This window comes from Aptenodytes patagonicus, chromosome 19 (assembly GCF_965638725.1).
Source record: "Aptenodytes patagonicus chromosome 19, bAptPat1.pri.cur, whole genome shotgun sequence".
Classification (NCBI taxonomy): Eukaryota; Metazoa; Chordata; class Aves; order Sphenisciformes; family Spheniscidae; genus Aptenodytes; species Aptenodytes patagonicus.
In genome coordinates, this window is record NC_134967.1 from 4365762 (window position 1) to 4379892 (window position 14131).

Consider the following 14131-nt stretch of genomic DNA (forward strand, 5'->3'; position numbering starts at 1 on the left):
CTGGGCTTTCTTGATCAGTGAGGAAAGTGATCCTGACTATATGGGGCTGAGAAGGGTTCCTGCTTTTTGGAGTCCCTGTGTATACACACACAGCCTGCTTTACGGGGCTTCAGCTACTGCTCGTGTCCTCCAGTAACACCTCCTGTAGTCTAATGCGAAATCCCTGCCACCTTTCTCTCCTTCCAGGGTCAGACAGTGAGGCTTGTTGTGCATCAGGAAGGAGTTTGCAGAGACTTGGTCCATGCTATTCAATCCTCATGCTTTGAAACAAGATGGGGAACATGCATGTATGGCATCCCTGTTTCTTTTCCTGAGCCACCCCTTGGAAACAAGGGACTAATGAGTCAGTGCTCAGTCTTGCCTTATGTGCCTCCCTCTCTGGTACAGCTAGGAAACATGTTCAGGAGTCGCAAAGCTGGTGTCTGTCAGGAGGTGGGTGTCAGAAGCTGATCTGGACATGCGGATACGTTTCTTCATTCACGCACCCTGTCCTGCACACTGACTGACCCATACTTCTCTACACACATTTATATATAGCATTTAGATTTCCCAATACAGACTCTGACACAGATCCTTTTCCACAGTCTCTCACTGACACACACATACCCAGGGAGATTTTCCTGTACAGTCCCATGTTCTTTACTCTGCCTGTTACTTACCTAGTGGACTAAAGTAGTCACCAGGAGCTTTCTCCTGTACAAGCTTTAAAAGTTCTTTCTTTTCTTAGCCTGTTAGGTAAGTCTCTTAGGGAATATTGGACCTGTTTTCAGCAAGAGGGGTTTTCTCTTCATAATTTCCTGGGGAGACTCCACTTGGGAGAACATGCATGATGAGTGCCAATGTCTTGCTCATTACCCCATAGCCCCCAAGTCTGCGTGTTTTCTCTCCCAAGCAGAATAAAGGACAGAGCCCTGGCTGGGATGTCCCATCCCCCAGTACCCAGACCTTGCACTCCATTTGGGCTGTTTTGCTTTTCCTTCCATATATAGTGTGCTGCTGCAGGCTATTTTTAGCCCCTTTTTTGCTAGCTTCGGATCCTTTGTGATACGATAGCTGCTCTGAGACACACAGATCTCTGCTCTTTGGCAATGCCCACAAATGGAGAGCAGCGGCAAGGGGAGAGGGAGCCCTTTTATTATCACATAGAAAAGGAGAGAAAAATGTGGTGCAGGGGAGGGGCAAGAAGACCCAGGGACAATGCTTCCTTGTGCCTTCCAGGGCTGTGCACTTTTCACAGGGATTTGTTTCCCAACCGCTGTCCTGCTTCACTTTTGTCTGCATGTGGGTATGGGGAGGGTTTTCTCTCGATTAGGTAGTAATAATTACCTCTTCACTGTTGTTTGAAAGTGCGTATGAAATGAGTTGGCTGGGTCTCATACCATCTTTGTGGTAAGACAGCTCCCTTCCATAAGGTGCATCCATTTGAAGAGCCTCTAGCTTTCTGATTAGGTGCCTGTGCAAATAAGCGAAGGTTGTCTTGGCTTTAGGGGTTGTGTTGGTGGGCTCATGCCGGGATGAGTGAAGGTAGCGCTTGCTAGGCAGTGAGTAGTGGGAACTGGCCAGTTTCATCTCAAATGTGGATGAGGAAAGACTGAGCAGCGCTGGCAAAGCTGTTGGTCAGGGAGGGTATTGCGATCACCTGGAAACAAATTTGAGCAAAGGAAAAGCAGAATGCAAGGTGTTTTGGGAGATGAGGGGATTAAATCCAGTGTAGTGAAACCTGAACTCAAGCTCAGACTTTGCAAAGCTCAAGAAAGGTTTGAAAACTCCCCCTTTCCTATGGTCTTGGGTTTTGCATCTAATTGTTTGCACCAATTGAGGTCTAGCCACAGGGGTACCAAAGATGCTTTCCAAGACCAGGTGTGCTGATGAGAGAAGTTTAAAAAGGAGGTGGTGTCCTACAATATTCCATTTTCTCCAGTGTTAAAAGAAAATACTAGGTTTCCTTGAATCTCCTCTCTGGATTTGTAATGTCTGTGGGGCCTGAACCGAGCTGGGATTTGTAAAATTGATTTGAGATGTGGGATTGAAAAAGGGGGTCTCCCCTCTTTTCGTGTGCTGCAGGTTAGGATAAAGAAGGAAAGGGGTTGGCTGGCTTTCAGGACAGCTGTTAAAGCTAGTAAAAATCACACTTAATAGTTTAATTTCCTATCAAATCCTCTCTGTGGTATTCTTCTCCCATTGCAGTTTGGCACAGGCTGGCTAGAGTTTTTCTGTGCAGTGCTTGGAAGTCAGGGCATTGTGAAGGAGGCTAGGGGATTGTTTTATAGGTCCAAAAAGAGAGGAAAAGCAGATTTAACAGAAAGAGGGAAGTGTTAGACCCAGTAGGGATTTCATGGGTTTAATCACTTCTGTTGGGTCATAGGGTTACACTGAAATGGACGTGGAGAAGAAAGAAAAAGAGGTAAAAAGGAGAACTGCTTTAAAGCAAGACGAAATTATTTAAAATGTCTGTGTGTGAAAGATAAAGTTGATGGCTTTGGTAGGGTGTTGGAGGGGCCACAGGAGAGGGCCCGGTGGGGCAGCACAGATGAAATGACCCTATGTCTGAGGATGGAGTAATACAGCCTTTCCTTGTGGTTTCCTTCTGACAAGTCTTGTTACTGGACACTGTGGGGCATGATTCTGCATTTAACATCCTTTAAGATTAATACTGACCCATGAGGTTGTGCGAGGACAAAAAGCTACAACCTGAGCCAGACACTGCAGGGGCATTGCCGCCCATTCTGTAAGTAACAGGGTGTTCATTCTGAAGTCAGGCATCCCAAAATCCCATGCAGGATGCTGGGCCCAGAACTGGAAAGTCATTTCGGGCTAAACCAGATCGCAGCACTAAGCAGATGTGTCTTTGTCCTTCTGCTTGCAGGCTTCAGGCATGTTCTTTGCATTGTCTTTCTCACGTACCACGTACACAGGCAACTAGTGCAGCAGCACTTCAGCTACATGAACACAGCTATACCGGGCAATATCGAAGCAGGAATATGACCCTCATGGTCTTGCACGTTTTAGTGCCCGTTGCAGGCAGTCTCTTCCTCCGCATAGTCCTGTGGAAACTGATTTGTGGAAGCCGGTGGCTATTGAACTTCGACTTTGCTCATTGACTGGCTCTTGCGTGGGCAGAAATGCTCTCATGTATGTGCATGCCTGTGCGTATGGCATCATTGGCTGTCAGATCCCCCAAATCCTAGGGGTCCGTTTTCATGCTTTGCATCTGTTGACCTGTTCTGTGGCTGTGTCTTGGTGCCTTCCTTTTCCACTATGTTTCAAGGCAGTGTTGATTTGGTTTGAGCTGGACCCAGTGCCCAGAACCTCCATTCTGCTGCCAATGTACCTGCCTGTGCTGGCTCCCTGTGGACGAGTGTGCTTGCTCATGAGAGCTAGAGTGAGTGATTGGAAAAGATGACGAGGGAGGTTTGAAGGACTCCTGCACACAGTAAATCTTTACTCTGCAGGAGAAAGCAAGAGGGAGAGGAGGAGCGCTGTGTCAGACTGAAGCCTAAATGAGTCCAAGCTGGCACGTCAGAGCAATTTTTATTTCCTCCTTTACACTGATATTGGGTGACCTCCAGATGTGTGTTCTTCCCCGCCTGGTGGCCTGTGAAACTGCCTGAGGGAGTAGGGGAGGGAGGAAGGGAGGGAGAGACCCAAGGAAGGACAGCTTTTGCTCATTCTTCCTCCCTGTGATCACGCTCAGGTAGACTAATCCCTTCCTGTGCCTTCCCCAACCCATGCTCCAGAGAACAGGCTTTCTCCCCCTCCCTGGAGCCCACATCAGGACAACAGCTCTTTCTGTCCTCAGTCAAAATCCTGATGGAGAGGAGGCAGTTCCTTACCCATTTTGCACCTGCATGGACTTTTCCCTTTCCTGGTCTTACTGAAAGCTGTTCCTGGCTGCTCAGGAGGCTGCCTGTAGGTTTCCACAGCCTTTGCTGAACTGTGGCCCCTTTCCACGTGGAGAGTAGTAGCTCTCCAGTCACGGGGATTGAGAAGGAAGGGAGCAAGTTGGGTGAAAAGAAATCTACAAAATTGACAGGGAAGGGAAGGACTGCAACAGCTATGGGGAACTATTCTGTCTTTGTCTTGCCTTCTCTTCTCCACGCCTCCCCTTCCCCCCCCCCCCGCTCCTCACTGCCAAGCTTCTCATGCATAGAGCCTTTGCCGCTCTTCCCCCACCTTAGTTCATCTCCACCTCTGCTGCTTTCCTTCTCTACTCTGCACTTTTCCATTCTGCCCTCCTCCTGCTCCACCCCATACATTGTCTTGCCCTGTTTCCCTTATCCGTTTCACACCATGCTGTCCTGCCTGCTCTCAGCCCTGCTGTTCACCAACACACATGGCATATCTCACATGTTTCTACTTCCCCTTACACACGCAGACACACTGCCGTCTATCCTCTGTGCATATATCCTATGCACATATATATCCTATCCATATACAAACACACACAAGGACAGAACTGTACAAACCTTGGCATATTGGCGTTGGTCTCACTTCCAGTAAAATTACTTTTTCTTCATATTAGGCCAAGGCAAGAGTGCAGAGACATTTATGAAACTTTGTTTAATGTACTGAAAAGCCATCGGCTAGAACATTTAGGAAATTGATTTTCCTGGCATTGATGAACTCTTTTTATTTTACCCCAGTATTAATTACTTTTTTTTTTAAAACAAATTAATTTAAGAGTCGTAAAACCTAACAAGTGAGCCAAACGTCAGTAGATCATGTTCCCCTCTCCCCTTACTCCCCCTCCCTGCTACTAGTGCTGGTATGGGAGGAGAAGAAAAATCAGCGCCTTGCATGACTCTCACTTTGGTTCTCTGTAGGGGAAGCTTCATCGCTGCGAGATTATGCCGCCACCACCATGAATGAGTTCCTGGGCATGTTCGGCTATGATGATCAGAACATGCGGGATGAGCTGGCCCGCAAGATCAGCTTTGACAAGCTGAATGCTGCTACCTCAGAGGCCACTGCGACTGCTGCCTCTCTCCCTGGCGAGGACGCCATGAGCAAACGAGCCCGCTTCTCCAAGTATGAGGAGTACATACGCAAACTGAAAGCTGGAGAGCAGCTCTCTTGGCCCATGCACTTGGCCAAATCTGAGGAGTTGGGCTCCAAGCTGGGCAAAGAAACTTCCTCAGTGCTGGCACAGCCCATTCGGGTGCCAGGTCCAGATGCCTCCATGCTGACGGAGACCAAAGCCACCATCCTGCCGCTGCCCTCTCCCAGCAGTTCCCAGATGCAGGGCCTGATGTCACGGGCCTCTAAATATGACTTCTTCATTCAGAAGCTGAAGACGGGTGAGAGCATTAGGCCACAAAATGGCAACACTTACAAGAAGGCCTCTAAGTATGACCTAGAAAACGTCAAGTACTTGCACCTTTTCAAGCCTGGAGAAGGAAGCCCAGATATGGGAGGAGCCATCGCCTTCAAGACAGGCAAGGTAGGCCGGCCTTCCAAGTATGACGTGAGGAACATTCAGAAGCTTACTCCAGTAAAAGCTCCAACACCCAGCCTGGCCCCTGCTCCCCTTGCCAGTACCCCCAGCAGCACTCCTGTGGCTGGGCCAGAGCAGTCCGTCTCATTGCCATTCAACACTCCTGAGTACCTGAAATCAACTTTCTCCAAGACAGACTCCATCACAACTGGAACAGTCTCTACAGTAAAGTAAGTGTCCTTCCACTTTTCTTATCTTTGTGTTAGTGGGGGATCATACCTAAAGTCTGTGTGTGGATCAGTGGGCAATTCCAGTTTGTGAGATGATAAATACTGCACTGTTCGTGTGATGTTTCTTTTTGCTCTCTGTTGGAGTGTCTGCTCCTCTGTTGCACCTACATCTCTATATTTGCACTAAGGATGTGGCCTGCCATCAGCAGTCACAGCCATGAATCTAGAGCCCACTAGTTCCTGGGTTCATATGTTAAAATGAAAGAACATGGTGCTGTCAGCACTCTAAGGTCACGGTTGTAACTACTTTACTTTCTTCTTCTTCCGGTTCGCCAGGCATCCAGCTGTGTCTGTAGGAGAACCTGATTCTTGCTTCCATTTAACTCAATGGCAAAACTGCTGACTTCACTGTTAGCAAGATGGGGCTTTTTGTTTGTCCCAGAACTCAGAAGACATTTTGGTGCCTAATTCCCATCAATTTTCATAGGAGTTAGGCATATACATACTTCTGTGGGGCCAGGCCTGTGTCTTCTCAATTTGCTTGTTCCTTACACAAATAGAGGTACTGGGCAAACTCATTAGCCCAATTACCACTAATAACCTCCTACACATAACGTTGCTGGCAATCTCTGCAGTGATGCCATTGACTGAATAGAGATATCTGAAGGCCTTGCCAAACCTTGGATTACTTTTTAATGTGGCTTCCAGAGGTGGTAGCTGTAGAAAAGCTAACGTATGTATGTGAGGCTGCAAACAGGGAGGAAGGAAGGGACTTCTCTGCTTTCTTGTCACGGTTTGGATTGACTTGTTTCTCATTGTGGACCTGGGGCTGTTGTGAGCTGTGAATCCCATGGGGTCATTTGTAGTAAGTCTAGGACCTCTAGCCTGCACTTCCGTGGCAAATGCCATCACACGCACCCTAGTACTTTGCCCTCTGGTAAGGAGGAAGGCTGTTTTATGTGGACCTAGGAGGCCTTGGGCTGAATCCTCACTCGAATGCTCTTTGCAGTCTCAGGCAAGTCTGCATCCCCTGCTTTCCATGTTTCCCCACCTGGAAGGCAGAGCTAATGATACCTGTCTTCCATGTGAAACAGTCATTTCCCAACTGCCTGCAGACAGATTTGGGAGCTCTGTGGTTAAGGTGTAGGGGAAAGGGCAGAGGATTATTAACATTTGCATCTGACCCCCGCTCAGGATGAACCCTATATGTGCTCCAGATGGCAGGCAGGGACTCCTATTACTAAAAAACACTTTGGTGTAAATATTCCTGTAGGCACAGTGCCTTGTTGTGATGGGTGACTTGGCCAGGGACTCAGTGTGCCTGAAGAGTCTGCAGAATGCTCAGCTGCCTGGAGTTCAGTGGCTATCCTAGAGCTGTGCTTGGGGGGCTGTGAGCAGCTCTTACCTGCTTTGGTGTTGCACTGGGATCCCAGTTTGATTTCTTTCTCTTGCTCATTTCCTGCTGCTTGCAGGTGTGGGTTTGCAGCACCATGGTGATCCCTCCTCTAACCACAGGACTTCCTCAACTGGGGCATCATGGTGGGGCTGCAACAGGAATGGAGGTGACCAGGGCCTTCAGCCTGGCAGTTCCCAGTGTCCTGGTCACACACTGGAGTACAGAAGGGGCTCTGGTCCCTTCTCCTTCAGGCTGCTTACTAGATACAGGCTTTCACGATAAAAGAAAGCAGACCATTAATTGTGCTGGTGGAGGAAGTGCTAACTGTGGTATCTGGGACCTGGCTTTCCACTCACAGTCCCCACTGGACCAAATAACCTGGCAGGAATTACCCCTTACTCTCACACATATGCACATATACCCTAGCCATGGGTTTAAACTCTCTAACATCTAATGCTATTAACCTGCCCTGAACTAATCTACCTACTTCAAGTGAACTCTGTACGAAAGTGTCCTTGTTTAAACCAGGCTACAGAGCAGTCATGAGTAGGAGTGGAGGTTGGGTGGGGGCAAAACTGAGAAGGAAGACCACGTACAGCCTGTCTGGCATTGTGTTGGTGTATGCCACTGTCTCTTAGGTAGACTGGAGTCTGGCCCTGTATCTCTTTCTCCTCTTGCTGAACTCATTGAGGATGTAATTTTTGTCTGCTTCCTAATGATATTAAGTAACCCAGGCTTATGTGGCAGTTGGATTGGTCTTCTCATTGATTAAAATACATAAATACCTTTGCTGCCCCATCTGTCTATTGGAGTTGGGGTATCTGTGTGAAAAAAGAGGCAATTAAAGCCCCATCTAGGGGGCTGTAGCCACGTTGTCCGGACCGGGTAGGAGTTCACTGTGCCTGCTGGCCATAGGAAATGTGCAGTAGCTCACAGCCTGGGTGAAGCACAGAGACTCTTTTCCCACAGGTGAGCCTATGGCAGATGTATCTCAATGGCCTTTCTGTGTACAAAAGGGCAGTGTTGCAAGGTGCTTCAGGGAGGTCTTTGTTTTCACGTGGCCATCGGTTCTTTGTATATGGGTATTTAGTTTTTTCTGTTGAAAAATATGTTTTCATGGTTGGTCTTCTCAGTGTCTCCAACAAACTGAACTGAGCCCTGCAAAGAGGGAATATGCAGGAGGGGTGGTAGGCAGACTGTACGGTTCCCTAGGAAAAGAAGGTACAGGATTTGAAGGGTAAGGGGGAGGGAGGTTAAGACACCCATAGGTGTCTTTGCTGGGTACTCTTCCATGGGCCCTCTCCTGATGTGTCAGTGGTGTGTGAGAGAAATAAGGAGCTTAGACTGTCCTCTGTTCCTGCCTGCTAACCAGCTCTGCCCTGTGTGTTTCTCATTAGGAACGGATTACCCACTGACAAACCAGCTGTCAGCGAAGACGTAAATATTTACCAGAAGTATATTGCCAGGTAGGCAGAACTTTTGACTTTCTTTGGGAGAGGGCTGGAAGTAAGAGGGTGGAGTGGTGGTGGGAGAGATGAGGTCTTGTCCATCTGGATCAAGTGTTTAAACCAGTCATTGGCACTTCCATTTCCCTCTGGCATCTGTACTTGCTCTGTTCCCCTGCTTGGGAGAGCAGTAGCTGTGAAAGGTGTACAAGCATGCCAAGAGCATACTCGGCTCCCCAGAGCTGTTAGACTTTGTGACAAATAGTGGAAAAATCTTTCACTGCACAAGCCCAGGATTTAAATGGGAGCGCTGTCTCTTGACTGTCGTTCTTTCTGTCCATTGCTGTGCTGTCTCCAGCCTTTTTCCCCTACCATGTCCAGTGCCTACCAGAGGCAAGCAGAGAACGTCTCACCTCTGAGAATCTAGGCTGGAGGAATTCACAAGTGACTCGAGTTTAGGCAGGTCTTGGCATCAATGTGGGATGTTTATCCTAGAACATTTTGCAGCTCATTTATATAAGAGACCCTCATTGAATAAGGTACAGACTAGGGCACCTTATCACAGCTCTGGGCAAGCATAGGTCAAGAATGAGCAATGCTGAGAGGGAGCCCAAGGTTGTTGTGGTGAGACAGAGTGAGTAATGCCATGAGAGCCAGAGGGGCAGAGGAGATTACTGAATAAAACCTGCCTGTAAAACAGGTGTAGCTCATGGTCTAAAGGGTCCATCACCAAGCCTTTGCCCCTGGCCTGTTGAATCCTCCATCTGTACTGTGAGGAAGCTCACTAGGAAAGCCCCTTGTATACAGAAAGACACCAGTCAGGGAAGCAAGCAAACACTTCTCTCCAGAGAGAAAACTGAAGGGTTTGTTCCCACCAGCACTTGGGCACTTATTAACAAGAGGGGAGGGAAACATGTACTGTGCTTTCCCACCTTGCCAGAGTCTACAGAGAGTCTCTCTGTGGGAGGCAGTCAGCTGCTAGGAAGGTGCAAGGGAAGATCTTGGCACATCAGCAGGGGAAAAGGGTGGGAACAGTGCTCTTCCTAGCTGGAGAGCGGAACAAGAGGTGATTTCCCTTCCATCCCTTTTGCCCAAATCCCTGATGTAGGAGAAGGGGGCAGAAGACCACATGGGAAGAGAGGGCAGTTGCACCACCACATGCAGCTCCTCAAGCAGCAGTGCCTCTAGTGCACGTGGCAACTCACTGCCTCCTGGGAGAGTATAGGAATGAAAGCAGGGGTTTAAGCCCATCTTTGCATGGGGCAGAAGGAGCAGCACCCTTTTATTGCTGAGATTGCAGGAATTGCAGAGCTTGCAGTGAGAGAGGAGATGCCACCCTTTCTGTCCCCAGTTCCCCTCTCAAGCAGAGAACTGTATAAACACTTCACCCACATCCACGCTTCGTAGCGCTCTGCAAGCCCCTTCCCCTGGGTCAGGTAGGTAACTGAGGGAAGCTTGTGAGATAGCTAAGGGACACCACATCCTGCTTAAAAAGCTCTGCAAGCCGCCCGTTGGCAGCACAGCCACTTCCCTTCAATTTACACACAATTTTAAAAACAGTTTAAAGCCTTAAAATCAAGGGGTGGGGGGAGAGAGACACTGTATGTCTGTACTGCATAATTAGCTTAATGAGTTTGCCAAAGCCACTGCCAAAAGCTGCCCAGGGATAATCCATTCTCTCACACAACAAAACAAAACCTCTTACTTAGCTAGTTTGGGTTGGGTTGTTCCCCCCCCCCCCCCCCGTATATTTATAATTAAAAAATAAAAAAAAAAGACCACAGAAAAAATTATTATTATTATTATTAGTGCCTCAGCAGATGGTGCTTCTGGCAGCACTTGCTTAAATATTTATTTCTGTGTGGGTTTCCTCCCCCCTTGTAATTGGGGTGGGTTTTTTTTTTTCTTCCTTCTTTCACATCATCGTTACAGGGTAATGAGTCTGTAAACACTCTCTAAGCATGCTGACTTCTTTATTTCTTATTTTTATTATTATTTATTTATCTTGGTTTTTCTTTCTAACTCTTGCCAGATCAAGAGTAGTTCTTTCTGGCCAAAAAAAAAAAAAAAAAGTGAGCCAATTAAAGTAAGGGAAGGGGGAGGGGGTTGTTCTTGTGAAAATGAATCTATGTGCCTGTATGGACAATTGAGGAGTTTGGATTCGCATATCAGCATGATTAAATGGTCTGTGAGTTTGCTTATTTCAGGTGTGTGTGTTTGTGTCTGATCATGTGCATGGAAATTGTGGGTACGTTCATGTAAATTAAGAGGGGTGTTGATGTACCTTAGAGTATGTGCATGTAAATGTGCGCGTGTGTATGCGTATAAGTGTGCGCTGTGTAAGCTTTCCTGTTATGAAAAAGCTAAACAGATGCTGTGCTTTAAAAATTAATAGCTTTGAACTGTTTCAAGTGTCAGAAGAAACACAGGATAAATAATAACCCTTTAGGAGCCTAACCTTACAGACTGAAAGAGCAGAATTTCCCCTTTGTGGTGTGTTTGCTGCTTCCCTCCTTCCCCAAGCACACGGTTTGGTAGAACACTTGCCTCTCCCTTCCTGCGCTGTGGACACCACACACACACCTTTCTGTGGCACGTGGAAGGGAGGGTAAGAGTTTGAAGTGCTGGAGTGCTTGTTTAGCTGTTGCTTTTAAAGCTGAGCCCGTGAGTTAAGCCTGCTAGGATGCTTCAAGTAACTCATCCCATACAGTCAGATCTCTTCGGTGTCTGGCCCTTCTTTTACTGCAGTTGGCATCTCTGGTCATTTTGCAGCCTCACTTTCAATAATATTTTGGACTGCTTTGCTTCAAAGGTGTATATTTGTCAGCAAGGTCTTCATCTTCCTCTTCTCTCTGCCTGGCCTGCGCTCCACAGTTCTCCAGCCCTGCACAGCCCTTTGCTCTCTCTTCCCCATCTAATCAGTAGAATAGGGAGGAAGCTTTCCACAGAGCAGTTTCTTTCCTTTAAAGCTGCTGGTGGTGGTGCTGCTGACATAAAGCCCTGGACTAGCCGGACCAGTTGGTTTGATCTGCTGCCGAGCTGCGTGTACCTGGTTAATGCCATGGTGACTCAGGCTGCTGCCTATGCCCTGTACTAGCCTTACAGTTGCCCAGGTGTTGAACAGGAATCGCTTCCTCTGCTTTCAGTTCCACACCTTTGTTTGTGCAGCCAGCCTTGCTGTTTGCCTTGTGGTTTGTTTCTTCTCCGCTGCTGAGGTTTGTTCCAGTTTCTCGATCACTTGTTCTGACGTGATCCTGATTTCCTGCAGTATTTCTTCTCCTTCCCCAGGGAGAGGCATGTCTGCTCCTGGCATCTGTCCCTGTCTCCCTTTGTGAATGCTGAGGCAAAGAAGTCATTTAATTTTTTAGCAATGTCTATCTTTTCTGTCAATTAAGTCCCCTTTCCATCTCCTAGAGGCCCTGCTGTCTCCACAGTTGACCTCCTCTTCCTTATTGTGCTTCAGAAATGCCTTATTTAGTACTGCTTTTCATCCTGACTTTTTCTGTCCTGTAGCTTAGCATTACCTCACCTTATGATGATCCATAATCTTCCCTGCTCCTGCCCCATTCCTTGGTTGCCCCAGGACACCCTCACTCCTCTCATTTTTCCTTTTTACCCATTGCCCTTCCTTGTTTCTTTCCCATGCCCTTTATCATATGCACTCCTGCTGTGTTTAGCACTAAGTGACGTGAGGAACCTTTGAGGAACCTTTGAGCAGATGGTGCTTTATCTTTGAATGTTTCCCCTCTGAGTCCCCTTCTCTCCACTGCTTTTCCCTTTCAAGCCCTTCAGCTCTTCCAGGGTCCTCTAGAATATACATCAGAGAGTTCATTGCACTGGTTAGCCCGTTACTGGATCGTCCCCTTTTGCCAGTTACTGATGTGTCTATCTGTCAATACATTCTATGTACTGTCTGTTCGTATGTAGATATTATATGGCCTTTCTGGTTTTTTTTTTCCACCCTATGTGCCAGGAGTTTCCAAATTTGCTGTGTGGAATGCTCAATGGTAGCCTGCAGAAATGGATTAGGTGCATGTTGTTGGCTGTTGCTTCTTGTGTCCTACTTTTAATTGCACTCAAAGGCAGGGTGAAAACCCTGTTCTTTTGCACTGCACTATTTTTTGTTGTGAGCAAATACTTGTATCCACATGGAAAATAATGATCAGCAGAGCTGTCGTGCATGGGAGAAGATGTGGACACAGGGTCGAGATGGTCTGCCTGTAATGCTTCATTCTGTTTTTGTTGATCAATCTCACCTATCTTTCCATTGATCTGTCCATCTTATTGAAAGTTCCTATATAATCTTGCCATGATCATCTTCTATCTGTGTGGCTCACCATCTAGTCCAGTGGTTTGCAATCTTCTCTGTAGTGTGACACCATACTGTGATTAAAAAAAAGTCTTGAGACATAACTCGTACAAACAAATGAATGCTTGAGCTTTTCTGAGGTCCTACTAGATGGGCGTATACCTAAAATTTAGAATCCATATTTGACCGATGTTTATTTGTCGTCTTCTGGCATGGGAGATTTCTGAAACTCACTGCTGTGGTATCTAAACTCACACATGAGAATTTTAGAATTGTATGATATTTAATTGAAGGAACCCTCCTTTCTTACTCTTCCCCAAGTAAGCAACTTAGATAATGGAGATGAATTTCAAAGGGAAAGACAGACAGATTAGGGATGTACAAGACCTGAATGATCCTGCTCAAGAAGCACCTTTAAATAGTGACAAATAAGAAAAGGAAGGTGGGAGGATCACCATCCTTGGAGGGGATAAAGGAGATGGAGTTTAATGCCATAAACATGTGGGATGAAAGCAGGAATGGGACATACTTTATTTGTACCTTGCTTATAGGCGCTACTGTCAGGACACCATTTCATTCTCTCTCCCTTTCTTTCTTCTGTCCCCCCCTCATGTTTGCAGGTTCTCTGGCAGTCAGCACTGTGGACATATACACTGTGCATACCAGTATCGAGAACATTACCACTGCCTTGACCCAGAGTGCAACTACCAGGTAAAAGAATGGTAAAAAGTTATCAGTGCAGCGACCTGAATGTAAAGGGCTACCACCTAGGGCAGATGTGTGTCCTCCTGTGCTTTCCTCCCCCATGCATGCACATGCCTCTTCACTTTTCCACTCTGAAAGAAGAGGGCAAGATATATTTTGAACTTACTGGAATCCTATTTTGTTCCCATTTAACCCAATCTAACACCATTTAACCAAACCCAGACCACTATAACAAAGAGCAGAATATAGATCAGCTCAAGTCAGTGGGAGCTACTCCAGATTTACATCAGTGAAACCAAGAGAAGAAATTCTGCTGTGTTACAAATTGTGCCTGAAACCAGGGAATGCTGATCTGTTAGTCTGTCTCTTTCCCTCCTGCTGCCCGAGTGACATTGTAGCAAGCAGTATCTGCAACAAAACACCCAATAAGACCAGCAGCAGTCCGGTATTCGTGGGGAAAGCGTGGGGGCAGGAGCATGTGCGATGCTGTAATTACTGGGAGAATTGCCAGGGTAGCGACGTCACGCCAGCCGAGTCACGTGCTGTGTTTGTTTACCCTCTTCCCAGGTCTGTGAGTTTGACACTGCCATTTCTGTGGTCAGGCTGCATGTG

General features: G+C 47.2%; 1 protein-coding gene across 6 annotated transcripts in view; it reads left to right on the forward strand.

Annotated features, from left to right (window-relative positions):
* Positions 1–14131, forward strand: part of CASZ1 (castor zinc finger 1) — a 211974-nt gene that overhangs the window by 161079 nt on the left and 36764 nt on the right. For all 6 annotated transcript variants that reach the window (XM_076356421.1, XM_076356422.1, XM_076356419.1 and 3 more), the window contains 3 exons: positions 4824–5664; positions 8458–8526; positions 13435–13525. In XM_076356421.1, the coding sequence (XP_076212536.1) occupies positions 4824–5664; positions 8458–8526; positions 13435–13525 (1001 nt within the window). The remainder of the gene's footprint in view (positions 1–4823; positions 5665–8457; positions 8527–13434; positions 13526–14131) is intronic.